The 15,531-nt window shown below is 41.8% G+C and overlaps 1 protein-coding gene across 1 annotated transcript in view; it reads right to left on the bottom strand.

Annotated features, from left to right (window-relative positions):
• Positions 1 to 950: 950 nt before the first annotated feature.
• The window catches only part of LOC120036882 (metalloprotease TIKI1-like), a 174,916-nt gene continuing 160,335 nt past the window's right edge, over positions 951 to 15,531 (bottom strand). Inside the window, exons 8-9 of the mRNA XM_038983177.1 lie at positions 3,886 to 4,281; positions 951 to 1,201 (exon numbers count right to left, since the gene is read on the bottom strand). Coding sequence (XP_038839105.1) covers positions 951 to 1,201; positions 3,886 to 4,281 — 647 coding nt within the window. The remainder of the gene's footprint in view (positions 1,202 to 3,885; positions 4,282 to 15,531) is intronic.

Below are 15,531 nucleotides of genomic sequence, written 5' to 3'. Positions count from 1 at the left end.
ATGTGGAGGCATTATACAGGGGGTACTGGTACAGATTCAATGTGGATGCTATATACAGGGGGTACAGGTACAGAGTCAATGTGGAGGCTATATACAGGGTTTTATGGTACAGAGTCAATGTGGAGGCTATATACAGGGTGTTACAGTACAGAGTTAATGTGGAGGTTATATACAGGGTGTTACGGTACAGAGTCAATGTGGAGGCTATATACAGGGTGTTACGGTACAGAGTCAATGTGGAGGCTATATACAGGGGGTACCGGTACAGAGTCAATGTGGAGGCTATATACAGGGGGTACCGGTACAGAGTCAATGTGGAGGCTATATACAGGGGGTACCGGTACAGAGTCAATGTGGAGGCTATATACAGGGTGTTACGGTACAGAGTCAATGTGGAGGCTATATACAGGGGGTACCGGTACAGAGTCAATGTGGAGGCTATATACAGGGTGTTACGGTACAGAGTCAATGTGGAGGCTATATACAGGGTGTTACGGTACAGAGTCAATGTGGAGGCTATATACAGGGGGTACCGGTACAGAGTCAATGTGGAGGCTATATACAGGGTGTTACGGTACAGAGTCAATGTGGAGGCTATATACAGGGGGTACCGGTACAGAGTCAATGTGGAGGCTATATACAGGGTGTTACGGTACAGAGTCAATGTGGAGGCTATATACAGGGTGTTACGGTACAGAGTCAATGTGGAGGCTATATACAGGGGGTACCGGTACAGAGTCAATGTGCGGGGGCACCGGTGTCGAGTTAATTGAAGTATTATGAATATGTGGGTAGAGTTATTAAAGTGACTATGCATAGATAATAACAGAGAGTAGCAGGAGTATGGGGGGGGGGGGGGGGGGGGGTGCAAGTAGTCTGGGTAGCCATTTGATTAGCTGTTCAGGAGTCTTATGGCTTTGGGGTAGAAGCTGTTTAGAAGCCTCTTGGACCTAGACTTGGTGCTCCGGTACCGCTATCAGTCCTCTGAGGTCTATGGCCTGAGATATCGGTCCTCTGAGGTCTATGGCCTGAGATATCGGTCCTCTGAGGTCTATGGCCTGAGATATCGGTCCTCTGAGGTCTATGGCCTGAGATATCGGTCCTCTGAGGTCTATGGCCTGAGATATCGGTCCTCTGAGGTCTATGGCCTGAGATATCGGTCCTCTGAGGTCTATGGCCTGAGATATCGGTCCTCTGAGGTCTATGGACCGGGGATATCGGTCCTCTGAGGTCTATGGCCTGAGATATCGGTCCTCTGAGGTCTATGGCCTGAGATATCGGTCCTCTGAGGTCTATGGCCTGAGATATCGGTCCTCTGAGGTCTATGGCCTGAGATATCGGTCCTCTGAGGTCTATGGCCTGAGATATCGGTCCTCTGAGGTCTAAGGGGCTTAATTAATCAGTGTTATTCCCAGCAACCTGTCCCGGCAAGGCTGTGTGAGAAAAACCTCAGCTGTTCAAACAATCATTTGATTTACTGGACAGAGCTCAGAGCATGAGTCACGACACGCTGGCTAAAAATGTCACGATAACTCAAATGCATCCTCTCTCGGTCGGGTGTGTGTGTGTTGCTTGCCTCTGTTTGTATGAAAACTTTCACATCACATAAATTATAGCTAGGCTGACAAAGGCAGGGGATATTACTGGAAACGTTCAAGGTTTACCAGTAAACTACCCACATTTTGTTAACTTTAAAGGATTTTGTAATTTACCACAACCTCTAGTGGTCCTTTTGGTACTTCAGATTATCACAGGGGTGTAATTATCTCTGGCCATCTACTTCAGATTATCACAGGTGTGTAATTATCTCTGGCCCTCTACTTCAGATTATCACAGGTGTGTAATTATCTCTGGCCATCTACTTCAGATTACCACAGGTGTCTGTAATTATCTCTGGCACTCTACTTCAGATTATCACAGGGGTGTAATTATCTCTGGCCCTCTACTTCAGATTATCACAGGGGTGTAATTATCTCTGGCCCTCTACCTCAGATTATCACAAGGGTGTAATTATCCCTGGCCCTCTACTTCAGATTATCACAGGGGTGTAATTATCCCTGGCCCTCTACTTCAGATTATCACAGGGGTGTAATTATCTCTGGCCCTCTACCTCAGATTATCACAGGGGTGTAATTATCTCTGGCCCTCTACCTCAGATTATCACAGGGGTGTAATTATCCCTGGCCCTCTACTTCAGATTATCACAGGGGTGTAATTATCTCTGGCCCTCTACTTCAGATTATCACAGGTGTGTAATTATCTCTGGCCATCTACTTCAGATTACCACAGGTGTCTGTAATTATCTCTGGCACTCTACTTCAGATTATCACAGGGGTGTAATTATGTCTGGCCCTCTACTTCAGATTATCACAGGGGTGTAATTATCCCTGGCCCTCTACTTCAGATTATCACAGGGGTGTAATTATCTCTGGCCCTCTACTTCAGATTATCACAGGGGTGTAATTATCTCTGGCCCTCTACTTCAGATTACCACAGGGGTGTAATTATCCCTGGCCCTCTACTTCAGATTATCACAGGGGTGTAATTATCCCTGGCCCTCTACTTCAGATTATCACAGGGGTGTAATTATCTCTGGCCCTCTACTTCAGATTATCACAGGGGTGTAATTATCTCTGACCCTCTACCTCAGATTACCACAGGGGTGTAATTATCTCTGGCCCTCTACTTCAGATTACCACAGGGGTGTAATTATCTCTGGCCCTCTACTTCAGATTATCACAGGTGTCTGTAATTATCTCTGGCCCTCTACTTCAGATTATCACAGGGGTGTAATTATCTCTGGCCCTCTACTTCAGATTACCACAGGGGTGTAATTATCTCTGGCCCTCTACATCAGATTATCACAGGGGTGCAATTATCTCTGGCCCTCTACTTCAGATTATCACAGGGGTGTAATTATCTCAGGCCCTCTACATCAGATTATCACAGGGGTGTAATTATCTCAGGCCCTCTACATCAGATTACCACAGGGGTGTAATTATCTCTGGCCCTCTACTTCAGATTATCACAGGGGTGTAATTATCTCTGGCCCTCTACTTCAGATTACCACAGGGGTGTAATTATCCCTGGCCCTCTACTTCAGATTATCACAGGTGTCTGTAAGTATCTCTTGCCCTCTGAGTAGCCTTATCACATCTCAAATATACAGTACCAGTCAAACGTTTGGACACATCTACTCAAATACCAGGGTATTTCTTCTTTTTTTTACTATTTCCTACATTATAGAATAATAGTGAAGACATCAAACATATGAAATAACACATATGGATTCATGTAGTAACCAAAAAAGTGTTCAACAAATATTTGAGGATGAACATGTGTGCCTTGAATTTATTTCCTTCTTAATGCATTAGAGACAATCAGTTGTGTTGTGACAAGGTAGGGCTGGTATACAGTTGATAGCCCTATTTGGTAAAAGACCAAGTCCATATTATGGCAAGAACAGTTCAAATAGGCAAAGAGAAATGACAGTCCATCATTACTTTAAAACATGAAGGTCAGTCAATCCGTAACATTTCAAGAACTTTGAAAGTTTCAAGTGCAGTCAAAAACAATCAAGCTCTGTAACGAGAGTTAGGAAGCAAGTTCAGGAAGTGTTTTAATAAATAAAAGAAACAGTGAACACGAAAGACAAACAATAACACCTGAGGAAAGAACCAAGGGGAGTGACAGATATAGGGAAGGTAATCAAGGAGGTGATGGAGTCCAGGTGAGTTTCATGAGGCGCAGGTGCGCTTGACGATGGTGACAGGTGCGCTTGACGATGGTGACAGGTGTGCGGGATAATCAGCAGCCTGATGACCTAGAGGCCGGAGGGGACAGTACCCCCTCCCTGACGCGCGGCTCCAGCCACAGGACACCAACAAAGGGGACGAACCCGGGGATCAGGAGGGGACCGGTCACGCCAGCTGGGGGTGCGAGAACCTGTCGAGCCGGCTGGGGCGCTGGAACCTGGCAGACCGGCTGAGGCAGGGGAGCCTGGCAATCCGGGTGAGGCATGAAAGCCCGACGACCCGGTGGAAGCAGGGGAGCCTGGCAATCCGGATGAGGCATGAGAACCTGACGAGCCGGTGGAAGCAGGGGAGCCTGGCGATCTAGCTGAGGCATGAAAGCCCGACAAGCCGGTGGAAGCAGGGAAGCCTGGCGATCTGGCTGAGGAATGAGAACCTGACGAGCCGGGGGAAGCAGGGGAGCCTGGTGATCTAGCTGAGAGAGGGGAGCCTGGCGATCTAGCTGAGGCATGAGAACCTGACGATCTACCTGAGAGAGGGGAGCCTGGCGATCTAGCTGAGGCATGAGAACCTGACGATCTACCTGAGAGAGGGGAGCCTGGCGATCTAGCTGAGGCATGAGAACCTGACGAGCCGGGGGAAGCAGACTTTTTTTGTGTAAATGACATTGCGTCCGGGAGCCGCTACAGGCTCCCTGTAGCGGCTCCCGGACGCAATGTCATTTACACAAAAAAAGTCCCTGATGCTTCCCTTAGGTGAGGTGTTATTCTGTAACGAGTGAGCTGAGAGTCAGGAAGCAAGTTCAGGAAGTGTTTTAATAAATAAACACAAACAATAAACACGAAACACAAACAATAACACCTGAGGAAAGAACCGAGGGGAGTGACAGATACAGGGAAGATAATCAAGGAGGTGATGGAGTCCAGGTGAGTGTTATGAGGCGCAGGTGCGCTTGACGATGGTGACAGGTGCGCGGGATAATCAGCAGCCTGATGACCTAGAGGCTGGAGAGGGAGAATACGTGACAAACAAGCACTATGATGAAACTGTGTCTCATGAGGATCTCCACAGGAAAGGAAGACCCAGAGTTACCTATGCTGCAAAGGATTAGTTCATTAGAGTTAATTGCACCTCAGATTGCAGCTCTCCAGCTCTCCACCCATGGCTGCGCCACTGCCCAGTCATGGGAAATCCATAGATTAGGGTCTAATGAATTGATTTAAGTTGACTGATTTCCTTATACTGTATGAACTGACGTTTTTTCATGTTGTGTTTATTTTTATTTAGTATAAAACAATCTAATAAGATTATTTTTTACATGAAAAATAGAATGACAAAGCTGTAAAACATCCTATAGATAAACCATGACCTTAGTGAATAGCATTGGTGTTTAACATGAGGGTTTCAGCATGAAAAATCTTCTTTTATTTAAAAAAAAAAATTACACACACTTTTATTTACAGTATTTTACAACGTTAATATGTATTTTGTACATGTTTTGGCCCCAAATTGGTGGCAGTTGTGAAAGAAGTCAAAAGCTCGAAGAGTTAATTGAAAAATAATGCCATTGTTTATTATTTAGCCTATTTTCTCTTGAACCATCTGGTCTATCTACTAGAAACTCTTGGATAATATGGACACAGTTATTTAAAAAAAAATCTATATTATATATGAATAAATTTAAAAAAAGTTATTTATGTATAAATTACTAAAGTTACCATCGATTGCCATAGATAACCTGCCAATTACCAAAATTAGCAAAGATTCCGTGAATTTTGGTAAATGACCGGTAGCTTTGGTAAAATACCGGTAGCTTTACAAATCTAGTATAATGAGATCCACATGTCATCGTAGTTAAATGTGTAACATGTACCTTGACTTCAAAACAATAAATGTGTTGAAGAATGAAGTGTTTTTACTGAATACATTTAGTAATTAAATCCACTGAGGTTGTGGAATTGGCTACATTATGGTCAGAAACCTCTCTTATGTTGAGAACAGAACCATTCCTTTATAGAGGACCACTGTAGAGGACCACTAACCAAAGCTGAGAGGACCACTAACCAACCCGAAACACATTGATACGTTAGAGCTGGTTGTTTCAACTAAATGATACGTTGGAGCTGGTTGTATCAACTAAATGATACGTTAGAGCTGGTTGTTTCAACTAAATGATACGTTAGAGCTGGTTGTTTCAACTAAACGATACGTTAGAGCTGGTTGTTTCAACTAAATGATACGTTAGAGCTGGTTGTTTCAACTAAATGATACGTTAGAGCTGGTTGTTTCAACTAAATGATACGTTAGAGCTGGTTGTTTCAACTAAACGATACGTTAGAGCCGGTTGTTTCAACTAAATGATACGTTAGAGCCGGTTGTTTCAACTAAATGATACGTTAGAGCTGGTTGGTTCAACTAAATGATACGTTAGAGCTGGTTGTTTCAACTAAATGATACGTTAGAGCAGGTTGTTTCAACTAAATGATACGTTAGAGCTGGTTGTTTCAACTAAATGATACGTTAGAGCTGGTTGTTTCAACTAAATGATACGTTAGAGCTGGTTGTTTCAACTAAACGATATGTTAGAGCTGGTTGTTTCAACTAAACGATAAGTTAGAGCTGGTTGTTTCAACTAAACGATACGTTAGAGCTGGTTGTTTCAACTAAACGATACGTTAGAGATGGTTGTTTCAACTAAACGATACGTTAGAGCTGGTTGTTTCAACTAAATGATACGTTAGAGCTGGTTGTTTCAACTAAACGATACGTTAGAGCTGGTTGTTTCAACTAAATGATACGTTAGAGCTGGTTGTTTCAACTAAACGATACGTTAGAGCTGGTTGTTTCAACTAAACGATACGTTAGAGCTGGTTGTTTCAACTAAATGATACGTTAGAGCTGGTTGTTTCAACTAAACGATACGTTAGAGCTGGTTGTTTCAACTAAACGATACGTTAGAGCTGGTTGTTTCAACTAAACGATACGTTAGAGCTGGTTGTTTCAACTAAACGATACGTTAGAGCTGGTTGTTTCAACTAAACGATACGTTAGAGCTGGTTGTTTCAACTAAACGATACGTTAGAGCAGGTTGTTTCAACTAAATGATACGTTAGAGCTGGTTGTATCAACTAAATGATACGTTAGAGCTGGTTGTTTCAACTAAACGATACGTTAGAGCTGGTTGTTTCAACTAAATGATACGTTAGAGATGGTTGTTTCAACTAAATGATACGTTAGAGATGGTTGTTTCAACTAAATGATACGTTAGAGCTGGTTGTTTCAACTAAATGATACGTTAGAGCTGGTTGTTTCAACTAAATGATACGTTAGAGAGGGTTGTTTCAACTAAATGATACGTTAGAGAGGGTTGTTTCAACTAAATGATACGTTAGAGCTGGTTGTTTCAACTAAACGATACGTTAGAGCTGGTTGTATCAACTAAATGATACGTTAGAGCTGGTTGTTTCAACTAAATGATACGTTAGAGCTGGTTGTATCAACTAAATGATACGTTAGAGCTGGTTGTATCAACTAAATGATACGTTAGAGCTGGTTGTTTCAACTAAATGATACGTTAGAGCTGGTTGTTTCAACTAAACGATACGTTAGAGCTGGTTGTATCAACTAAATGATACGTTAGAGCTGGTTGTTTCAACTAAATGATACGTTAGAGCTGGTTGTTTCAACTAAATGATACGTTAGAGCTGGTTGTATCAACTAAATGATACGTTAGAGCTGGTTGTTTCAACTAAATGATACGTTAGAGCTGGTTGTTTCAACTAAATGATACGTTAGAGCAGGTTGTTTCAACTAAATGATACGTTAGAGCTGGTTGTATCAACTAAATGATACGTTAGAGCTGGTTGTATCAACTAAATGATACGTTAGAGCTGGTTGTTTCAACTAAATGATACGTTAGAGCTGGTTGTTTCAACTAAATGATACGTTAGAGCTGGTTGTTTCAACTAAATGATACGTTAGAGCTGGTTGTATCAACTAAATGATACGTTAGAGCTGGTTGTTTCAACTAAATGATACGTTAGAGCTGGTTGTTTCAACTAAACGATACGTTAGAGCTGGTTGTATCAACTAAATGATACGTTAGAGCTGGTTGTTTCAACTAAATGATACGTTAGAGCTGGTTGTTTCAACTAAATGATACGTTAGAGCTGGTTGTATCAACTAAATGATACGTTAGAGCTGGTTGTTTCAACTAAATGATACGTTAGAGCTGGTTGTTTCAACTAAATGATACGTTAGAGCAGGTTGTTTCAACTAAATGATACGTTAGAGCTGGTTGTATCAACTAAATGATACGTTAGAGCTGGTTGTATCAACTAAATGATACGTTAGAGCTGGTTGTATCAACTAAATGATACGTTAGAGCTGGTTGTTTCAACTAAATGATACGTTAGAGCTGGTTGTTTCAACTAAATGATACGTTAGAGCTGGTTGTTTCAACTAAATGATACGTTAGAGCTGGTTGTATCAACTAAATGATACGTTAGAGCTGGTTGTATCAACTAAATGATACGTTAGAGCTGGTTGTTTCAACTAAATGATACGTTAGAGCTGGTTGTTTCAACTAAACGATACGTTAGAGCTGGTTGTATCAACTAAACGATTCGTTAGAGCTGGTTGTTTCAACTAAATGATACGTTAGAGCTGGTTGTTTCAACTAAATGATACGTTAGAGCTGGTTGTATCAACTAAATGATACGTTAGAGCTGGTTGTTTCAACTAAATGATACGTTAGAGCTGGTTGTTTCAACTAAATGATACGTTAGAGCAGGTTGTTTCAACTAAATGATACGTTAGAGCTGGTTGTATCAACTAAATGATACGTTAGAGCAGGTTGTATCAACTAAATGATACGTTAGAGCTGGTTGTATCAACTAAATGATACGTTAGAGCTGGTTGTTTCAACTAAATGATACGTTAGAGCTGGTTGTTTCAACTAAATGATACGTTAGAGCTGGTTGTTTCAACTAAATGATACGTTAGAGCTGGTTGTTTCAACTAAATGATACGTTAGAGCTGGTTGTTTCAACTAAATGATACGTTAGAGCTGGTTGTATCAACTAAATGATACGTTAGAGCTGGTTGTATCAACTAAATGATACGTTAGAGCTGGTTGTATCAACTAAATGATACGTTAGAGCTGGTTGTTTCAACTAAATGATTCGTTAGAGCTGGTTGTTTCAACTAAATGATACGTTAGAGCTAATTGTTTCAACTAAATGATACGTTAGAGCTGGTTGTATCAACTAAATGATACGTTAGAGCTGGTTGTATCAACTAAATGATACGTTAGAGCTGGTTGTTTCAACTAAATGATACGTTAGAGCTGGTTGTTTCAACTAAACGATACGTTAGAGCTGGTTGTATCAACTAAATGATACGTTAGAGCTGGTTGTTTCAACTAAATGATACGTTAGAGCTGGTTGTTTCAACTAAATGATACGTTAGAGCTGGTTGTATCAACTAAATGATACGTTAGAGCTGGTTGTTTCAACTAAATGATACGTTAGAGCTGGTTGTTTCAACTAAACGATACGTTAGAGCTGGTTGTATCAACTAAATGATACGTTAGAGCTGGTTGTTTCAACTAAATGATACGTTAGAGCTGGTTGTTTCAACTAAATGATACGTTAGAGCTGGTTGTATCAACTAAATGATACGTTAGAGCTGGTTGTTTCAACTAAATGATACGTTAGAGCTGGTTGTTTCAACTAAATGATACGTTAGAGCAGGTTGTTTCAACTAAATGATACGTTAGAGCTGGTTGTATCAACTAAATGATACGTTAGAGCTGGTTGTATCAACTAAATGATACGTTAGAGCTGGTTGTATCAACTAAATGATACGTTAGAGCTGGTTGTTTCAACTAAATGATACGTTAGAGCTGGTTGTTTCAACTAAATGATACGTTAGAGCTGGTTGTTTCAACTAAATGATACGTTAGAGCTGGTTGTATCAACTAAATGATACGTTAGAGCTGGTTGTTTCAACTAAATGATACGTTAGAGCTGGTTGTTTCAACTAAATGATACGTTAGAGCTGGTTGTTTCAACTAAATGATACGTTGGAGGTGGTTGTTTCAACTAAATGATACGTTAGAGCTGGTTGTTTCAACTAAATGATACGTTAGAGCTGGTTGTATCAACTAAACGATACGTTAGAGCTGGTTGTTTCAACTAAATGATACGTTAGAGAGGGTTGTTTCAACTAAATGATACGTTAGAGCAGGTTGTTTCAACTAAATGATACGTTAGAGCTGGTTGTTTCAACTAAATGATACGTTAGAGCTGGTTGTTTCAACTAAATGATACGTTAGAGCTGGTTGTATCAACTAAATGATACGTTAGAGCTGGTTGTTTCAACTAAATGATACGTTAGAGCTGGTTGTTTCAACTAAATGATACGTTAGAGAGGGTTGTTTCAACTAAACGATACGTTAGAGCTGGTTGTTTCAACTAAATGATACGTTAGAGCTGGTTGTTTCAACTAAACGATACGTTAGAGATGGTTGTTTCAACTAAACGATACGTTAGAGCTGGTTGTTTCAACTAAACGATACGTTAGAGATGGTTGTTTCAACTAAATGAACACACTGAGTTTGGACTTTGTGCTCTGACTGAGGGCTGTTTAACTAACTGAACCATGTAAGGGTCTGTCAGAAGCTGTCATTGCTTCCTGGTGTCAAAACGATTCAAAGAGTGTCTTTTTTCCCTCTCACTGTGGCAAACAGCCCAAGCATGAGGTTTGAGTTTTCGTGATGCACTTCTCACCTGCCATTTATTAACGCTGTGAACAGACTAGAGAAACGTGGCTGCTGGAGCCGACTGTGTGATTCAGTGCTGTGTCAGGTGACTGCTAGGATACGTCTCAAATGCCACCCTATTCCCTATATCGTGCACTACGTTTGACCAGAGCCCTATGGCACGCTACTCCCTATATCGTGCACTACTTTAGACCAGAGCCCTATGGCACCCTACTCCCTATATAGTGCACTACTATAGACCAGAGCCCTATAGAACCCTATTCCCTATATCGTGCACTACTTTAGACCAGAGCCCTATGGAACCCTATTCCCTATATAGTGCACTACTTTAGACCAGAGCCCTATGGAACCCTACTCCCTATATCGTGCACTACGTTTGACCAGAGCCCTATGGAACCCTACTCCCTATATCGTGCACTACGTTTGACCAGAGCCCTATGGCACCCTACTCCCTATATCGTGCACTACGTTTGACCAGAGCCCTATGGGGAAAATAGTGTCATTTGGGACGTTGCCTCTACAGTAGGCTCCGGTCCAGGACCAGGACCAGCTATGCTGCCACAGTCAAACTAACTAACCCAGGAAAACTCACACATGAGGGAATCAATGACTACTTTGTGTTGTCATCAGCCCCGCAGCCTGTTTGAAATTAAAATGAAAATCTCATACTGCTTGTATTGTCGACGTCGACCAATCTTGAAGTTAAAATAACCCCAACAACTATCCTTTCATATAAAAAAAAAATGCCACCCCTCGTTAGCCTCAGGTTTCTATGGAATGTTGGAACTCTAAATCGCTTCAATATTGAGGAACGTTTTAGTGAAGGAGAAAATAAGGATGGGATTAACAGTATTTTCTGTTTCCAGCTCTGTTGTTGTTTTTCCAACTCTACTATGATCATTGGCGTGGCTATTGTCATTGGTTGGACAATGACCATAGGATTTGGCAAGCCAGCACACACAGATCTGGGACCAGGATAATTGTCAATATGAATCTACGTCAAAAGGGGAGGCAGTCCGACTTTGTCTCAGTACTTCAGTTTAAGAGGATGTTTAGTTGAGGATTTATGAATAACTATTAGGGCCGGATTCAATCCAATCGCTAATTTTGACAATGAGCAATTTAAATGAAAATTATTTTTACCCTTTTTTTCTCCCCAATTTCGTGGTATCAAATTGGTAGTAGTTACAGTCTTGTCTCATCGCTGCAACTCCCGTACGGACTCGGGAGAGGCGAAGGTTGAGAGCCATGCGTCCTCCGAAACACAACCAAGCCGCACTGCTTCTTGACACAACACCCATCCAACCTGGAAGCCAGCCGCACCAATGTGTCGGAGGAAACACCGTACACCTGGCGACCTGGTCAGCGTGCACTGCACCCGGCCTGCCACAGGAGTCGCTAGTGATCGATGAGACAAGGATATCCCTGTCGGCCAAACCCTCCCTAACCCGGACGACGCTGGGCCAACTGTGCGCCGCCCCATGGGCCTCCCTGTCGCGGCCGGCTGCGACAGAGCCTGGGCTGGAACCCAGAATATCTGGTGGCACAGCTAGCACTACGATGCAGTGCCTTAGACCACTGCACCACCCGGGAGGCATTTAAATGTAATTTCCGATTGAGCCAAGATATGCAGTGTTTACTGTAAATGTGGAAAATGTACAGCGTTTACTATCTCACTCTCCCTCTCCACCTTCTCCCTCTCTCCACCCTCTCCTCTATCCACCCTCTTCCTCTCTCTCCACCCTCTCCCTCACCCTCTCTCCTCCCTCTCCCTCCTCTCTCCAACCTCTCTCCTCCTCTCCACCCTCTCCCTCTCTCCACGCCCTCTCGATCCTCTCCCTCCCTCTCCAACCTCTCTCCACGCTCTCCACCCTATCCCTCTCTCCTCCCTCTCCCTCCTCTCTCCAACCTCTCTCCTCCTCTCCACCCTCTCCCTCTCTCCACGCTCTCTCCATCCACTCTCCCTCTCTTCACCATCTCTCCACCCTCTCATCTCTCCCTCTTTCATATTTCACTGAAAGAATAAACATTTCCGGATTTGACCATATTAATGACCAAAGGCTCGTATTTCTGTGTGTTTATTATATTATAATTATGTCTATGATTTGGTATTTGATAGAGCAGTCTGACTGAGCGGTGGTAGGCAGCAGCAGACTCATAAGCATTCATTCAAACAACACTTTACTGGGTTTGCCAGCAGCTCTTAGCAATGCTTGAAGCACAGCGCTGTTTATGACTTCAAGCCTATCAACTCCCCAGATTAGGCTGCCAATACTAAAGTGCCTATAAGAACATCCAATAGTCAAAGGTATATGAAATACAAATGGTTTAGAGAGAAATAGTCCTATAATTCCTATAATAACCACAACCTAAAACTTCTTACCTGGGAATATTGAAGACTCATGTTAAAAGGAACCACCAGCTTTCATATGTTCTCATGTTCTGAGCAAGGAACTTAAACATTAGCTTTCTTACATGGCACATATTGCACTTTTACTTTCTTCTCCAACACTTTGTTTTTGCATTATTTAAACCAAATTGAACACGGTTCATTATTTATTTGAGACTAAATTATTTTTATTTATGTATTATATTAAGTTAAAATAAAAGTGTGAATTCAGTATTGTTTTATTTGTCATTATTACAAATAAATAAAACAAATTGACTGGTCATAGCTTTGCATTGACATGATTGGTTTACAGGAGGTGGGGGCGGTACATCCTGTATTACCACAAACACACTCACTTCCTTGACAGCTTCCTTGACAACAAACATGGAGAACTTTGATGAAAAACTATCAGAACAAGTGATACCTTGTGTAGAGATTTCAAAGACATAAAATGAGTTTGAACTCCTGGAAATGGACGCGACCCAGTCGTTCAGTCTTTTTGTTCTGTATCTATGGACGCGACCCAGTCGTTCAGTCTTTGTGTTCTGTATCTATGGACGCGACCCAGTCGTTCAGTCTTTTTGTTCTGTATCTATGGATGCGACTCAGTCGTTCAGTCTTTGTGTTCTGTATCTATGGGCGTGACCCAGTCGTTCAGTCTTTGTGTTCTGTATCTATGGGACGCGACCCAGTCGTTCAGTCTTTTTGTTCTGTATCTATGGACGCGACTCAGTCGTTCAGTCTTTTTGTTCTGTATCTATGGGCGTGACCCAGTCGTTCAGTCTTTTTGTTCTGTATCTATGGACGCGACCCAGTCATTCAGTCTTTTTGTTCTGTATCTATGGACGCGACCCAGTCATTCAGTCTTTTTGTTCTGTATCTATGGACGCGCGACCCAGTCGTTCATTCAAAATGTTCCATTGCCATACTGGCTGGCAACGTTCTTATCCCTTGTTTGCTAGCTAGCCAACTACGGCTAACTTAGAGTCACGTCAAACAGTGCAGATTAACAACAGTAGCCTCATATGCATGTGTTTAATAAGTTGTTTTCTACTGACATTTATTTGGATACATGCATAACAATGAGCTAATGAAGCGCGGTTTCACCATAGAAAATGTACTCTCTCGTCAGGACACTGTTGTCCAGAGGAGCTAGCCAACACTACAGCCAACAACACAGCTAACACAATCACTTCAAACGGAAGCTGGAAACTAACTGCCCTTTGTTTCGTTTGACCTTTTTTCAGTAGCTATTTCTTTGTATATTTCCATAAAAATTATGCCAGTTGATTCATGATTTCAACTGGCTGAGAAACGCTGTCTGTCTCTCTCTTGTCCTGACTTCAGACCTCTACACGTTCATTAGTACAGCTGGAGATCCAGCATTGAAACAATGTTGCAAATGTCTGAGAGACAGACCATCAATGTTTATACAAATATCCGCTGTTGAAAACTAAATGTTAGTCTAAAATAAACGTCAGATAATGTCTAGATGCTTTTTAGAGTGAAGATCAAGTTTAACTTGCCTGCCTGGGTTGATGAGACAGTGGATTGCCCAATCAGATGGAACAGAGTAAATAACATTTTAACATCACAGATTTAGCCGGTGGTAACTTGTGGAATAGACACCGGCTGGAATGTGCTTTTAACCAATCAGCATTCAGGATTAGACCCACCAGTTGTACGATGGTAAATCAATTAATAGGCTACTTGATGGCCAACAGATGCAAATATATCCTTCTCCACATTTAATGTCAGTTTCATTGAAGACTTTTCCCCATAACAGAAGCACGCCAGGGAGTTCCATAACTTCCATTTCAAATTTCCACCAAGACACTTCGCTTGATATCGTTTTCATTAATCAAAGTTGACATTGGAATGGAGATCAGAAGAGGTGGCAGGAAGTCTAGTGGTTAGAGTGTTGGGCCAGTAACCTAAAGGTTGCTGGCTCGAATCCCCGAGCTGACAAGGTATAAATCTGTCGTTCTGCCCCTGAACATGGCAGTTAATTCACTGTTCCTAGGCCGTCACTGTAAATAAGAATTTGTTCTAAGCTGACTCGCCTAGTTAATTAAATAAATAAAATAATTGACCACCTCTGTGTGAAGGCGCCTAGTCGCTTTGTCCTCATTATTTGTCGATGCGCATCGGTTCTAGACAATTAATATGTTTTATGGAAAAAGAGTCAGAAAAATAATATGTGTCTCCATAATGACAATCTAAAGTGTCCACATACAACTGGTCAAAAGTTGTTACTGCTCTGTCTCCTCACTCACCTGACCCAATAGTGGACTTATGCAGATATACAGTTGAAGTCGGAAGTTTACATACCCTTCAGCCAAATACATTTAAACTCAGTTTTTCACAATTCCTGACATTTAATCCTAGTAAAAATTCCCTGTTTTAGGTCAGTTAGGATCACCACTTTATTTTTAAAGAATGTGAAATGTCAGAATAATAGTAGAGAGAATGATTTATTTCAGCTTTTATTTCTTTCATCACATTCCCAGTGTGTCAAATTAGTATTTGGCAGCATTGCCTTTAAATTGTTTAACTTCGGTCAAACATTTTGGGTAGCCTTCCACAAGCTTCCCACAATAAGTTGG

This window comes from Salvelinus namaycush, unplaced genomic scaffold (genome assembly GCF_016432855.1).
Source record: "Salvelinus namaycush isolate Seneca unplaced genomic scaffold, SaNama_1.0 Scaffold15, whole genome shotgun sequence".
Taxonomy (NCBI): domain Eukaryota; kingdom Metazoa; phylum Chordata; class Actinopteri; order Salmoniformes; family Salmonidae; genus Salvelinus; species Salvelinus namaycush.
This window is presented reverse-complemented; position numbering and strand designations above follow the sequence as displayed.